Source organism: Solanum stenotomum, chromosome 1 (assembly GCF_019186545.1).
Source record: "Solanum stenotomum isolate F172 chromosome 1, ASM1918654v1, whole genome shotgun sequence".
NCBI classification, from domain to species: Eukaryota; Viridiplantae; Streptophyta; class Magnoliopsida; order Solanales; family Solanaceae; genus Solanum; species Solanum stenotomum.
The window spans coordinates 96,580,742-96,595,726 of NC_064282.1; the positions used below are offsets into that span (position 1 = coordinate 96,580,742).

At 30.0% G+C, this 14,985-nt stretch overlaps 2 protein-coding genes across 2 annotated transcripts; both read right to left on the reverse strand.

Moving 5' to 3' along the window:
* Positions 1–5,803: 5,803 nt before the first annotated feature.
* On the reverse strand, positions 5,804–6,319 carry LOC125859987 (uncharacterized). Its single transcript, XM_049539853.1, has one exon. It carries the CDS (start codon positions 6,317–6,319, stop codon positions 5,804–5,806), a length of 516 nt encoding a protein of 171 aa, XP_049395810.1.
* A 4,825-nt stretch (positions 6,320–11,144) lies between these two features.
* On the reverse strand, positions 11,145–14,633 carry LOC125865478 (uncharacterized). Its single transcript, XM_049545680.1, has 4 exons — positions 14,295–14,633; positions 14,002–14,142; positions 13,684–13,930; positions 11,145–11,465 (listed from the first exon to the last, which is right to left on the reverse strand). Exons 1-4 carry the CDS (start codon positions 14,571–14,573, stop codon positions 11,410–11,412), a joined length of 723 nt encoding a protein of 240 aa, XP_049401637.1. The 5' UTR covers positions 14,574–14,633; the 3' UTR covers positions 11,145–11,409.
* Between the last annotated feature and the right edge of the window lie 352 nt (positions 14,634–14,985).

Here is a 14,985-nt window from a genome sequence, read left to right on the forward strand (position 1 = left end):
CAAAAAAAAGGTGATATTTCAAATGATATGACGTAGACAACCTATTTTTATTCTAATATAAATATTATTGATTGTTTTTATCGTTTAAACCTATGATTTATATATAATATATGATGAATTCACTTGAGTTCTTTGTGTATTTATGTTTTCATAATCTGAACTACATTAATAAAATCGTTCAGAAGCTTCCCTTCAATTAATATTTATATACATAATTACCTAAAATTAGTTGAGCACTTTTCTCAAAGATTTTTCTTTTAAAAAAAAAGGCTTAGGCATGCATGTGTAGTGATTCTTTTTAACTTTTACTTTCATTTTTTTTTTTTGCTATTTTATGAAAAATGATTAGTAACAAATGTTTAAATTAATTAATATGAAAAAAAGCAGTAAATGACACGTGTTGGGTGGCCAAATAAAAGGGAAAAAAGTTCATCCAGCTCACCAACCGACGACTATGGTATTCTTCTTCTTTATTTTATTTTTTTTCATTATGATGCGTTAGTGATATTGTTCGTTCTGAATTTAGATTAGTATAATTTAGAGATTTTTTCTATTTTTTAAAAAGTTTTATCTTAATTCAGTTGAACTCTGATCTATCATCAACAAGGTCGTTGACATAAAAATGATTTTGTCTATTCTAAATATAGACTCATACAAATTTGAAACACATCACTAAAGTATAAGACTTACTTATTTATATGCGCAACATTTCTTCTATATTCCATTGATTCCGACTCTTATTTTAAATTAAGATGCCATCATGTTACACAACTTATTTAAAATTGGAACGTATTATAGTCGTTAAAAGAGGAAGCATCTCTTATTAAGATTTTTTGCATTTAAAATTTGGTTTCAAAAGTTTTAACTAAAAATAATTTTAAGTTATACCATGCATATTAAAGTAAGTTATTATTATTTTGAATTATATATAATCTATTAAATCTTCCTAACATAAGAGAAAATTCTAGTTCAATTGACGTTACAAAGTTGTTTTATCATTTTCAACAATGAGGTCTAATATAAATATGACAGATGGAAGTATCACAAATTTATAAATTCTTATAATAATAATAATAATAATAATAATAATAATAATAATAATTAAATTTATAATTAAATATTGTACTTTTTTTAAATTTGTTTTTTAGCATGAAGAAAAGTCCAATATGTTATTGAGTGGAGATGTTAACATCTCAACTATGATGACAATGAAATTTGTGGAGGAGCGGAGTAGTGTTAATAATATGAAAAATTAATAAAAAGTCACTTTCAATTTGTATAATTAAAACATAATTACTATCCTAAAATTTCAATTTTAAAAATAAAATAAAAAATAAGATAGTATTTTAAAGTTTTACTTGTTGAATTTTAAACTTTAAGATAGTAACTAATTTTCAAAAATGAAATCGAACGATGACTTTTGTTACATCAATAACTTCAATATTAATGTTGTCATGGAGTTTTCCTTGTTGCATTTGAAACACTAGGAGTGACCATATTATAATATTTTTAAGATTATATTTTTTTTTAATCTTACGTTTAACTAAACTATAACATATACATTAAAATATAAGTAGTAAGAAGGAAAATAAAAGAGAAGACTAAAAGAAAGAAGAATCAAATTGGTATGTTATTATTTATATATATATATATATTATATTATATCATAATGTGATAAGATGAATATTTTTTTCATGCAATCAACCACTCTAAAATGGTCAATTAAATAATAATATCATTTTCTTTGTCATGATATTCATTTACCTACCGTTTGCCTAATCTTTGATTTTCTTCTAATATCTCTCTAATGTAAGCTATATCTTAATGTCTATTAAATAACCAAATACTAAAAAAAGAAAATAGATTGTAAAAATAATCAGAGCTAATTTATTGCCAAAATAGTTTAGATATATACATTTTCTTTTTCATAATTCATTATAAATAGAATTAGTAGCAAATTTTTCAGAAGAACTAAGCTAATAAATAGTTTGTATATTTATTTGTCTAACTGCTTAAATTAAAAATAGCTCGACCATGATGGATGTCTAGCTCGTAGATCTTTTCTTTTTCGATCAATTTATATATGTTTAAAAAATCTTTTTTTTTAGCCATAAAAATAACCCATAGCTAATTTGTGTTTTTTTTTTTTTTTTAATGAAATGAATTTGTAATCCATAAAAATGATATTTTGTAAGTAATTATTATGAATTATGTTGGGATGATTGAAATTCTTTCACTTTTAATTTCAATCCTCGTGGGAGCACTATTTCATAATGAATTCAATTACCCTTTTACCTGAATGAAATCGAACTCTAATATGAATATCGAAATTTTGTGAGTAGCCTATGTTTGGATTTTCCAATTAGCCGCCCCCAAAACAGTACCCCAAAGACTTACTTAAAGAAGTCAACAATTGTTTGCTTAAAAATATTTGACTCTCACATGTGAATTAATTAATTAAAAGTATTGTCGGTTTTACATATTGTTATTGCACTTTCCTTTCAACTTCATTTTTGTAGACCATATTGTAGAAAAATTCAAAAGAATAAAAAATGTGGAGTTGGGAATTTATGTTCCCAAAATGGTGTTTATTAAATAGATTCAATAGAATATATAGGCTTAAGAGGCTGATAAAAGAATTTTAAATTTATAGATTCTAAGTAATAATTTTTTTTAATGTATTTATACACGTATTAATTAATTTGATGAGTCAAATTTATTACGATATTTCTGTTCCCGTTTAGAACTTATCGACAAAGAAATCAATAGTTTGTTGATCATTTGGAATTTATGGCTATTCTTTTTCTCCATCGATAACAAATATTCATCTCGAATCAGTAGAACAAATTTTTTTTCTTGAATTCTTCTCTCTTTTTTTATGTTATAGCGCAAGAAGTCAAAATTATATTGCTAAAATAATGAAAAAAATCTTTTATGGTAAAATTTATGAAATTGAAAATGTTGCTAAATGTTAGAAAACAATTATTGGCTTATGAAAGATACAGAAAAGTAGGTCTAATGGAGAAAAAAAAAATCTCAAAATAAAACATTTGATCCATAAATGTATATAAAAAATAGATTTCTCAATTTACAAAATTAAGTTAATTAATTCATGAGAATGACCCTTGAACAAAAGGCTTCTGGATGCTCCTGTATTTTAGTAGGTGGAATATTGTGGCTGGCTGATTAAAATGCATACATAGTGTTAATAAAAAAAAAGTTTTTGATACTATCGAATCACTTAAAAATAATTATTGAGATTAATAATTAAAAATTTCAGGAAACATATCTGTTAAATCATGTTAAAATTAGGGAAAAATGGTCTGAAAAATACTCTAACTTTGGTTGAAATTGTTGTTACGATACCAAATTTTATGGAGGACATTGTACCCCTGCACTATTTAATAGTGTATNTATCGAATCACTTAAAAATAATTATTGAGATTAATAATTAAAAATTTCAGGAAACATATCTGTTAAATCATGTTAAAATTAGGGGAAAATGGTTTGAAAAATATTCTAACTTTGGTCGAAATTGTTGTTACGATACCAAATTTTATGGAAGACATTTTACCCCTTCACTATTTAATAGTGTATTTTAGAGGTATATATGTGCCCACGTGGACACATTACTATTTATTATGATGCAATATTTATGATGTCCACATGGACACATATGTACCTTTAAAATACACTATTAAATAGTGCAGGAGCAAAAGGTTCTTTCCAAAGTTTGATATTGTTACAACAATTTCGGTCAAAGTTCAGATATATTTCAGACATTTTTCCCTTAAAATTATGCATAGTAAAGAGCACAAGAATCAAAGGATATTGTCTAAGCCTATATTATTCGGATCATATTAAAATAATATCGTACTCATATTAAATTCATCAAAAATATGTTACTTTCGAAAAAAATCGTCACACTCAACAATAATTTTTATGAAAATTTCAAGTTGAACACTAAAAATAGAATCGTTTTGATAGAATTTTTATCTTTTTTTACCTCCAAAATTGAAATTTTCTAAAATAAATTCAAATTACTCAAACTTCACGGTCTATCCTATTACCTATATAGAGTATATATCATCCAATATTCAGATCCAAAAAAGTAAAAATACCTTCTTTTTTTTTTAGTCATGACACTTTTTATTCCTACAAAAAATCAATTATTTGTACTGCCAAAAAGGCCCCACAACATCTTCTTTGAAGTTTGAACTCTCCAATAATTCCAAATTACTATGTACTCCCTCCGTCCCTTTTTAGTTGTCCACTTTAGAAATGGCACACAGATTAAGGCAACAATGATTAACATAGTGAAGTTACAATTTTACCCTTATGACAACTTTTCACTTCAAAATTATAACCACTTATTTGAATTCAAGTGAAATAAATTGGAGGGAAACAACATACACTTTTACAATTTTCAAGAAGTGTAAATAAGGGTATAATAGGAAAAAATTTGTTGTCCTTTCTTGATTTGTCAAAATGGACAACTAAATAGGGACAACTAAAAAAGGAAATGTGGACAAGTAAATAGGGACGGAGGGAGTAGAATTTAAGAAAAAATCATTTCAAGTTTGTTCACATTGTCACACTTCCCTTTTTTTTAAAAAAAATATATTTTATTCGGTGCTCGATATTCATTTTCAAATATCCTTAAATTTGAATTTTGCATTGCGTAAAATCCATTATAAGAAAAGGTATTGATTTTCCTATTTAAGTTTTCATTTTATTTTCAAAACTCGAATATAAGAGGTGAAGAAAATCAGATTCGTCCCGATAATATCTTTTGGTCAACAACCCTTTTTTTTCCTCCCTATTTTATAACATCTTTTCCCCAATTCTATAATGTTTTCACAATTATTTTCTTTTCCTAGAAAAGAAAAAAAGATGTCATTAGTTTGGGACTTAAAGTTGATCTTCAATAAAAATAGAAAAATTTAGTCAGTGGGAAAATTCCATCAATGAGAAAAGTCCAAATGAAAAGTGGGGAGAAAAAGAAGATCAAATTTTTATTAGCAATTTGCATACAATTTAGAATAAAAGAAAATTAAAATAAAAGAAGCAAACAAAAAAAAGACCCTACTCAAAAATTGACAAATGAAATCATTAAGGTGAGTGTTACTATATATAGTGACAAATGAAGGATGCATTATAAAAAAGATAGTAATTAAAGTAATGTTAAATAATTTTTTAAAATAAAGTGAATGATTTATCAAATCAATTGTGGAGCAAGCACTTTAGGGGTAGGAAACATTTAATTTAAAAGGTACAAGAAAATTTTAAGAATCATTGCTTAAACGGTTATTGAACTTAAAAAAATATGCGATACGTACTTGTCAAAATATAAAAGATGATGTATACGCATTCTTACTCATATCTTATAAAGGTAAAAAGACAGTTTCCGATAGACATTCAACTTAGGAAGTATAGCATACTATCACAATATCCAACATAGCAACAACTTAATGATCAAACAATAAAAAGATAACACAAACACAACATTTGATCATGAATTAATGATTTGTACAAGAAAACATAACATAATAAAACACCTATCATTTCCGATAGACGTTCAACTAATCAAGTATAACATAATACCACATCCAACATAGCAACAACTTATGAAACAATAAAAAGATAACACAAACACAACATTTCATCATAAATCAATGGTTTGTACAAGAAAACATAACATAATGAAACATCCTAAATTCAAACTCAATTTTACCTATGTTCTAATTTGTATACATCAAAATTTTATAAACTTTATTTTCTTACATTATAATTACATCAAAAATCATAAACCTGATACACATTCATGTTTATTACCATTCCATGTTGGAATATTAGAAGTAGTATTCTTAAAATCTAATGTAATTCTTTCACAAAACAAACGCATTTTCTCTGATTTATGAAAAACATTAGACTTAACCATAAGTTGTACCTCAAGTTTCAAATCAAACATAATTTGCCCTCGTTGTCTATCTTTAGCCATTTCTTTCACCGCAGAATCCGCGTTAAACGTTCGTTTCGAGCTAGGGAAAGAGAAGGCGTCCAGTATCTGGACGTTACTATCCTTCTGAATCTCGACATGGTCCATGTAAGACACGTCTAGTGCAACATATCTATACACCAAGGATGTTTCAACTTGATTCACAAGTACTGATGACCTAGTGTTTGTATTTTTAATTGATATTTTCGTCTCCCAATTAGCCTTCAATGTTGTCCCAGGTCCGCCATTGCCTGATAAATCAAACGAGCGGACCTCGAACGATTCCAAATAGAATGTAGGTTTTATTGTCATGAACACCATCATAGTGAACATGCTTATAATCATTGCAAATAAAAATAAAAAAAGCATTAGGCAGAGCATGACTCTGCCAAATGAGAACCCCTGATCTACGTCAGGGGACACATAAGGTAGTGGCCTTGCAGGGTAATTATATTCGTAATATTGATAAGGTTGTTGTATGGACGGGTTATTAGGGTAACCCGGACTAGGCTCGATATAGGCGGGGTGATGTATTTGATGAAATTGAGGGTCTGATTGGTAAAATTGAGGATTTGTTTGGTAAGAATATTCTGATTTTTGATATCCCAAAACTGGTTTTTCTTCTTCCTTTCCCATTTTAATTAATTTTTTTTTAAAAAATCCCCTATGAATTCTTCTAATCTATTCTATGAAGAAAAATTAGAGAAGAATATAGGGGATTAAGAAAGGGGAAAAAAAGATAGAAAGAAACTCACATGAAAGTGAAACTAAAATTATTCTAATCAAAATTGTACTAGAAAAAAATTGATAGTTCAAAATATTTAAGTAAGCGTTAACATCGGATCGAAGTATAACTTGATGGTTTATAATTTGTTGACATGTGTGGACTAAGATTTACGCCAAGTGACGCATTTTGTTATTGATAAATAGATAATTATTATGATAGAATAATATACATTTTTAAAAAAAAATGGTACTAGAAAAGGGTTGTTATAGAGATTGGAAGTTCCCAAAATGGCCTCAAGTTAAGATTTATTAAGTTCATATGTTATACTCTAGATCCGACTTCTATGTTTGGGAAAATAAGTTGGAAATTGTTAGCATTTAAATGTTATTTCACTTAATTTTGGTCCAAATAAATATTTGTGATGATTATTTAGATCCAACTAAATGACTTAGAGCTCATTTGGGAGGAAGAATAATGGATAACTAATTTCGAAATTAATTTTTAGGATGAATTTATTTCATGCTTGGTTGAGATTATATCATGTTATTCCATGATTCGTTATTCCGAGATTATAATTTTATTTTACCTCTCATTGAGATGGAATGACAATTCTGGGATAACTAATCCCGAAATTACTTATTCCCAATCAAACAAGCCTTTAAAATAGAAGCCTAGTTGGACCTTAGATTGTAGTCCATTTGGTTGATCTTCTACCAAATGAGCCCATTCATGTGAGGCCANTGATAGAATAATATACATTTAAAAAAAAAAATGGTACTAGAAAAGGGTTGTTATAGAGATTGGAAGTTCCCAAAATGGCCTCAAGTTAAGATTTATTAAGTTCATATGTTATACTCTAGATCCGACTTCTATGTTTGGGAAAATAAGTTGGAAATTGTTAGCATTTAAATGTTGTTTCACTTAATTTTGGGCCAAGTAAATATTTGTGATGATTATTTAGATTCAACTAAACGACTTAGAGCTCATTTGGGAGGAAGAATAATGGATAACTAATTTCGAAATTAATTTTTAGGATGAATTTATTTCATGCTTGGTTGAGATTATATCATGTTATTCCATGATTCGTTATTCCGAGATTATAAGTTTATTTTACCTCTCATTGAGATGGAATGACAATTCTAGGATAACTAATCCCGAAGTTACTTATTCCCAATCAAACAAGCCTTTAAAATAGAAGCCTAGTTGGACCTTAGACTGTAGTCCATTTGGTTGATCTTCTATCAAATGAGTCCATTCATGTGAGGCCTAAGGCCCATTAGCCTTTATAGACCTTAGCTCTCACTTATACATAAGAGAAGATTCATAAATAGCACTATTTAGTGTTCATTTTGGTAATATATAGCTCATTGTTTTCCATTCAAAATATAGCAAAATACACTATATTCGTGCGTATACAATATCTCGTTCTAGATGAAGTCGCGCGAATATGGTGTCTGATTTTAAACTCTATAGATGTGTACGTGTTTAATTTTCAAAGTAAAAGTTTGATGTATGTGAAGACATCAATTGTATGTGTAACTAACTGAATTCAAAGTATGTGTTTTCAAACTATATGTATAGGTCAACTGTGAGGAATCAACACCTAAAAATGTATGCCATATGTATGCCATATGTGTATATCAGATATTTGTTTTCGTCTCTTTCTGGAGATTTTGCTCATCGCCAAGGCTTTTAGCTCAAACTTTTAGATTGATTAATTTAGGTTATGTCCAAAATGATCCATCAATGAACATATAACCAATCCAACCAGCCCAAGTTTGGGTTAGGCGAGTCATATTTTCATTAATTAAATTTGAGTTATTTGACACTTTTAATTTTGGTATATCATGAACATGTAAAATAAAAAATTCATTGTTTACAAGTTTTGACGTTCAGTATAATCTTCATTCTCCTATGTTAGCGCATCGAAATTAATTTTACCCAAATTCAAGAAAAGTGAAAAACAAATTAAATAAAAATTTTAGTAGAAAAATCAAGAACTTGCAAAATACAATTTAAAGTAAATGTCTTCATATACTATTGTAAATTTACACTGTTTCCTATTCCCAAGGAAAGAAAATAAAAAAGAAACTGTACAAAGATAAAAGAAAAATTCTAATCTAGTAAAAGGGCAACAACCAATTAATTTAACAACTCATAAACTTCATATTGTGGTTCCGATACAATCTACACTCTCATCTTTTATAAACTCCCCTTTATCTTTAGACCCATGCCCAAATTGAACTTTCAAATCATTGCAATAAACCCTAATTCTCTCTCTTTTTGACTCTGTCTTGGAAGAATATTCATACCCCATATTAATTTGTACCGCAAATCTCAAAACCCCGGAATCATTTCTTGATCCATTAGCTTCTAACAAAATTCCTTTTTCAAGGAAGGTACCAGGTAACGTTGTCAAATTGGAAAATAAGAAAGTGGAACGTTTTTCCCCTAAATTAAAAGGATCAATAATATTCTCAGCCAATAAATTTGTCTCATAGAAAATCCCAACTTTCCCTTGATTTACTTTTATATCTAGCTCATTATTTGGATTTTTCATTGATATGTTGACTTGCCAATTACCTAACATTGAGGTACTTGTGATCATGAGTCCTATAGGAACTTGTAACGATACTATTTGAAATTGAGGCTTTTCCTTTCCGAATAGCATCCAGATGACTATACTGAACATGATCATCGACATAACCAATATTAACATCATGGTCGTTACATAACGACCGAACGACGTTGAATTAGTGTTGATATTGTTACCAATTTGATCTTGCAATGGTAAATACTTTTGGGAATAATTCACACTATATGAATTATTATTATTATTAGGGTAATTATTGTAATTACTAGGCATAATAAAACTAGAATTGTTATATGATGAAGGAATTGTTTGTTGATGAGAAATATATTGGTTGTGTCTAGCCATTGAAGGGTACCCCATAACTGATTTTTGTCTTTCAATATCTTTTGAGAAATCCATGATTATAACAACTTTATTTTTTTTTCAAATTATATTTTTGTTTTCCCTCTCACCCTTTTTATTAAAAAAATAGGGAGAAGGATAGATAAATATATGAAAATAATAATAATGAAGAAGTAGAAGAAAAAATATTGAAAATGATAGTGAAAAGATTGGGATTTTTTTTTTGTTTTTTTTTTTTGAAGTGGAGAAGAGGTTAATTATTGTTGATGGAATTGAATGTGTAATAGATAAATAGGATTTAAACACAAAAAAAAATTGTGGAGTTTAACGCAAGAATTGGAGGGGAAGGGCTTGAATATCAACCATTTGTAACTAATATTTTATCTTATGGTTTATCGTAAGTGATTTGTTTTTGGATACATCTGTTAAATGTGTATTTTAATCATTTGTAACTAATGTATATCTTATGAGTTGTGACTAACATCTTTTTGAGTTAAAAAATATCTTATCTATAAAGGGTGGTTATTTTTTTTGGACACGTTTGTTTAACGTTTATCCTAATTCCATTTGTAACTTATATTTGTCTTGTGGTTTACATTTTTTTTTCAAATGTGTAACATATATATAAAAGGTGATTTATTTTTTGGACACATTTGTAATTGATATTTGTCTTATGGTTTACACTTCTTTGAGTTAAATGCATCTTATCCGTAACACATATAATGGTGACTTATTTTTGGACACGCCAGATAAAAAGCATAGATACACATTGAATAATCTAGTACATAAAATATATCACCTGACAAGGAGTTGAAAGGTCTTAATCCTCAAAGAATATACGACATAAGTAGTTTATGTAGTGATTGATTTCACGTTTGAAACTCATAATATTTACGTTTACGTGGAGAACTCTACAATTGCTTCAAAACTACCCTTCACATCTCATGCTCACACAAAGTCAGTCGAGGGCAAGACCACATACCCAAAGGAATTTGATATTCAATCTATCTTGACACAATATTAATTTCACAACTCAAACCTTAATTTATATAAGTCATACAAAAATAATTTTATCGTTATTCCAAGACTTCCTCTGTATAAAGAACAGAGTAAAGTTGGAGAACCCAAGGATTAGGACAAGTCTACTACTTTTTGGTGTCATGAATTTTCATTGATGAGTCTTTTCATCTGTCTCCTAAAGGCAAAATATGTTTACCTAAAACACCCTCACCAATCAAAATTGGCAAACAATCAATTACTCTCTCCATTTATTTTTATTTATTCACTTTGTACTTTACACGCTCTTTAAAATACAATTATTAATACAAGTATTTTACCACAAACAATATATTTCTCATAATGAACTCCCACCAATTTTACACACTTACTCATAAACTAATCCAAACCTCAAATATTATTTTCCAAAAACCAAGTTAAATCCAAAAGGTCACAACAATTTACAAAATGGCATGTGTGGCCATAACTAGAAGCATTTATTATAATACACATATTTAAAGAGAAGTCACATTACAATTGTCATATGTAGACACCAAAAAAGGGAAAGATTTAAAAATAGGCCCTTTTGCCAAAAGACTTCACCATTTTCCCTCAAAAAGACAATTGGCAATTAGATAAAAATTACGCACAACCATATGCTAAGTTCAATTATTTAAATCTACCAAATTACTATATCTAAAGATCAAACTACTATATATCAATAGGTCCAATTCTTTAGGTTTTTGCCATTTCTCATATGCATGGATATCTCTGATTAGTTTGTTGAACATCTTGCCCATTTCTACCACCTGCCATACAGAAAAATGAATCAGAATTTGACCCTACAAAAACTTTCTCAAAAAAGCACACTACATATACATGAAAAATCTGAGCAATAATAAAGTTATCTCGGTATGATCGATAGGCTAGGGTTCACAACAACAACATATTCAGTGTAATCCCACAAGTGAAATATGAGAGGAGTGGTGTACCTTGTAAGGATAAAGGTATTCAATAGGTTATGAGCTCAAGCAGTGGAATTGGTTATTATTTTGCCTCGAGATAGGGTGTCTACATTACACTACTTTGGTGTATGACCCTTCTTCTCCAAACCCTGAGTGAAAGTGAGATGATTCATGCACTGAGATGACCTTTTTTGTGAATAAACAATCATTAATTCTCATAACCTAGTTTTAATCTTGCTCACATCTTAGTAGCTACTAGAAGGGGTGTCAAATGGGCAGGTTAAATTGAAATTGAGTAAGTTGAAATAGGATGAGTTAGTAAAAAGACGGACTATTGACCCACCCAAAAGCCATTTGTGCTTAAATAGGCTAATAAACGGGTCATAAACAAACCATACTTGGACGGGTTATGTTTTCATGGGCTAATTTTGTTTGGAGGGTGGGGTGGGGTGAGGTAGGGGGGCTAGCATTCAAGAGGTAAGCAACCTAACTAAAGAATGCAACAAATTACAAATCCTCCCCTTAAAACAAAACTGCCAAACATTTAATATGAGAAAGGAAATTTCAGTATGAACTACCCATATATAACCAAAAGATATAAGAGAGGGTCAGATGCCAGTTGCTTTTCCCAAAAAACCACTTTTTCATGTGTCCCTATCAGAAAAAAAAGGGGTAAAAGAGGAAACAAGGAAAATATTTCACTCAACTAAGAACAAGTCATAAAAAATTGATAAAAGTTCAGAGTGATATAATTATAATAACTTAACTATGCTAAGAACAACAACATATCTAATGTAGTCACGCAAAATAGGGTTTGAATAGGAGAGGATAGGATATACGTAGATTTTACTCTTACTTGAGATATACAAAGGTTGTTTCGAATAATCCCTCAGCTAACTCACCTAAGAATAAGTCATAAAATTTGTTTCTCACTTCCTCTACTTCTTAGCAAACCAAACAAGGAAAATGGAACATTCTACCATCATTAAGAACATCATATTCTTAAAATGACAGTTCGATGCACTAAGCTTTTATTATGCACAGAGTTCAAAAAGGGATCAAACCACAAGGATCTATTCTTATTCTCTAAAAATAATTTATCAACACTAGTTCAAGATTTACATCTTTAAGTACTTTGTGATTTGGTGTTTCTAACTAGTTCCATCTAGTTAAAATTATATCCATCTTCATTTAAGCACAACACTCTTACCCCTTTTAGTGACACACTTGTTCATACTAGGTATACCACACAATCTATCCAAGATTTGGTAGATAGAATTATACCATACCTATTGTAGAATTAGTCAAGGTACGTGCAAGTTAAACTTAGAATTTCATTCAAAAAAAAAGTTACCACTCAAGAAATTCTCACATTTTCGTTCTCTTGATGATTCAAGCCCACAACTTTAAGATCGAAAGTAGAAAACGCTTACTATATGAGCAAACCCCTCTTACCAAATGTCATACATATTATATTAACTTACATGACAAAAGCTTTGTTTTTTTTTGTTCTTTTTAATTACTAGTCTAGTCAAACAAAAATTAAGCATACAAATTGAAACGGAAAGTGTATGCATTTTGCATGTGATAGCAATGCCTTTCAACTTGTTAAGCTTTAAACTAAGACTAGGGCATGTATATTCACATTGAACTAGGGATGGCAACGAGGCGAGACGGATGGAGAATAGGAGAAAATGTTATGAAGAGCAAGGCAAAGCATGTTGAAATTTTTGCGAATTAAATTAAACTCGCACCGTTGTGATCTCTACATTGAATCTAGTTGTAATCTAACAACATATATATTTTCACAAGTGAGGTTTGGAAAAGATATCATCGACCTCTCGGCTCATTAATCATGATAACCAACAATTAATAAATAATGTTCAAAAGTAAGAGATTAGTAACTCAACACAACTACGTTGCTCAGACTCTTTAAAATGTTGTCACACCCTTATCGTTATCGGATTCTTCAAAATTACATTAATTTTAAAGGATCCGACAAGCATCCGTCAACATTTTTGAAGAATCCGAGCAACGTAGCTGAATGATTTAATTGACTTGCCTTGTCTCTTTCTACCATTGTTGTTGATATTGGTGGGTATTCTTGGGAGGAAGACGCCAGTTCCACCATAATCTCTCACAGAACTACTTTCACCATCAAAACCACCACTGACACCGCCTCCCACAAATGGCGAAACCCGGTTTCCGGTGAACCGGTCTAGGCCGAGGTTTCTTCTCTGCATTCTGATGAACCGGTTCTGCTCTTCCTTCTGTAAAATCAGAGCTCTTGCATCCATCAAACTCTCAACCTGTACCAATTTTGTAAGAGAAAGTTGAAAATCGAGAAATAACCGAACAAAAATTAAGTTTTCGGTTCTACCTGGTGTTGAAGTTGAACCGGTGGATAAACCGGTGGTGAGCCGGTTAGAAGCAGCTCTGTTCCTCTTCTATTCCGTTCAAAATACTCTGAAATTGAACAATCCGTACAACTACAGCACCTCTCAGCCGGCCTGAACCGCCGCTGCAATATCGAGAAAAACAGTAAGTAAAAACGAAGAAGAAGCTTTGAACCTCTGCAACAATGGCGAAATTCGAAGAAAAACAACAAAACGGAGCAAAATACCAGTTACTAATGTAACGAAAAATTAGAGATTCTATGAAAAACCCATTTACCTCAGTAATGGGAAATGGCTTTGGAACACTGTGGGTATTATAAGTACGGTATTGAAGAAGTGAAATAGCAGCAGATACTTCTTGTTCAGCCATGAAAATGGAGCTATGATTATTGTGATGATGATGACGAAGAAGAAGAACACAAGAGTAACAACAGCAAAGAGAAGAACTCAGCTTATAATTATTATTAGTAGAAGAAACAGTTTCTTCTACTGGAAAAATATCAGAAGGTAGCCATAACTCTCCATCATCCAGATTTTCTGAAGAAGAATACTCCATTTTTTCTCAAAACCCACCAAGAATTCAAACTCAGAAACACATTTTATAAACTTTTAGAGAGAGAAAAAGAGTTGAGAAGAGAGAAAAGTTTTTCAAATTGACGTTACAGTTCTCCTTTTTTTACCTGCTAAAAGGTGTGAGAGAGAAGGGTGGGGTGGGTCACGTGACCAGAGGACTTGGGGGGGGGGGGGGGGGGGTCGACTGATCAATAACTTGGGGGGTATGAGGTTTCTGCCATTTTTGGGTTTGTTCAGAGCTTGGTAGAGCTGAAGAGTTGCAGCATTGGCTTCTCTATTTGGAAGTTGATACGTGACAGCTCAGGGAAGATGGATGTAAAATTATATATATTGGATATATAAGTGCATATCACAAAGTGATTTCGTTATCGGATTTAGTCGGATTTTAATACAAA

Bases quoted from the DNA above. Each gene is read 5' to 3' on its own strand.
- LOC125859987 (XM_049539853.1), bottom strand. From the start codon at position 6,319: ATGGTGTTCATGACAATAAAACCTACATTCTATTTGGAATCGTTCGAG.
- LOC125865478 (XM_049545680.1), bottom strand. From the start codon at position 14,573: ATGGAGTATTCTTCTTCAGAAAATCTGGATGATGGAGAGTTATGGCTA. The intron at 14,143-14,294 runs GTAAATGGGTTT...TCGATATTGCAG, and splicing joins AGCCATTTCCCATTACTGAG to CGGCGGTTCAGGCCGGCTGA. The intron at 11,466-13,683 runs GCAAGTCAATTA...TCTGTATGGCAG, and splicing joins CAATGGTAGAAAGAGACAAG to GTGGTAGAAATGGGCAAGAT.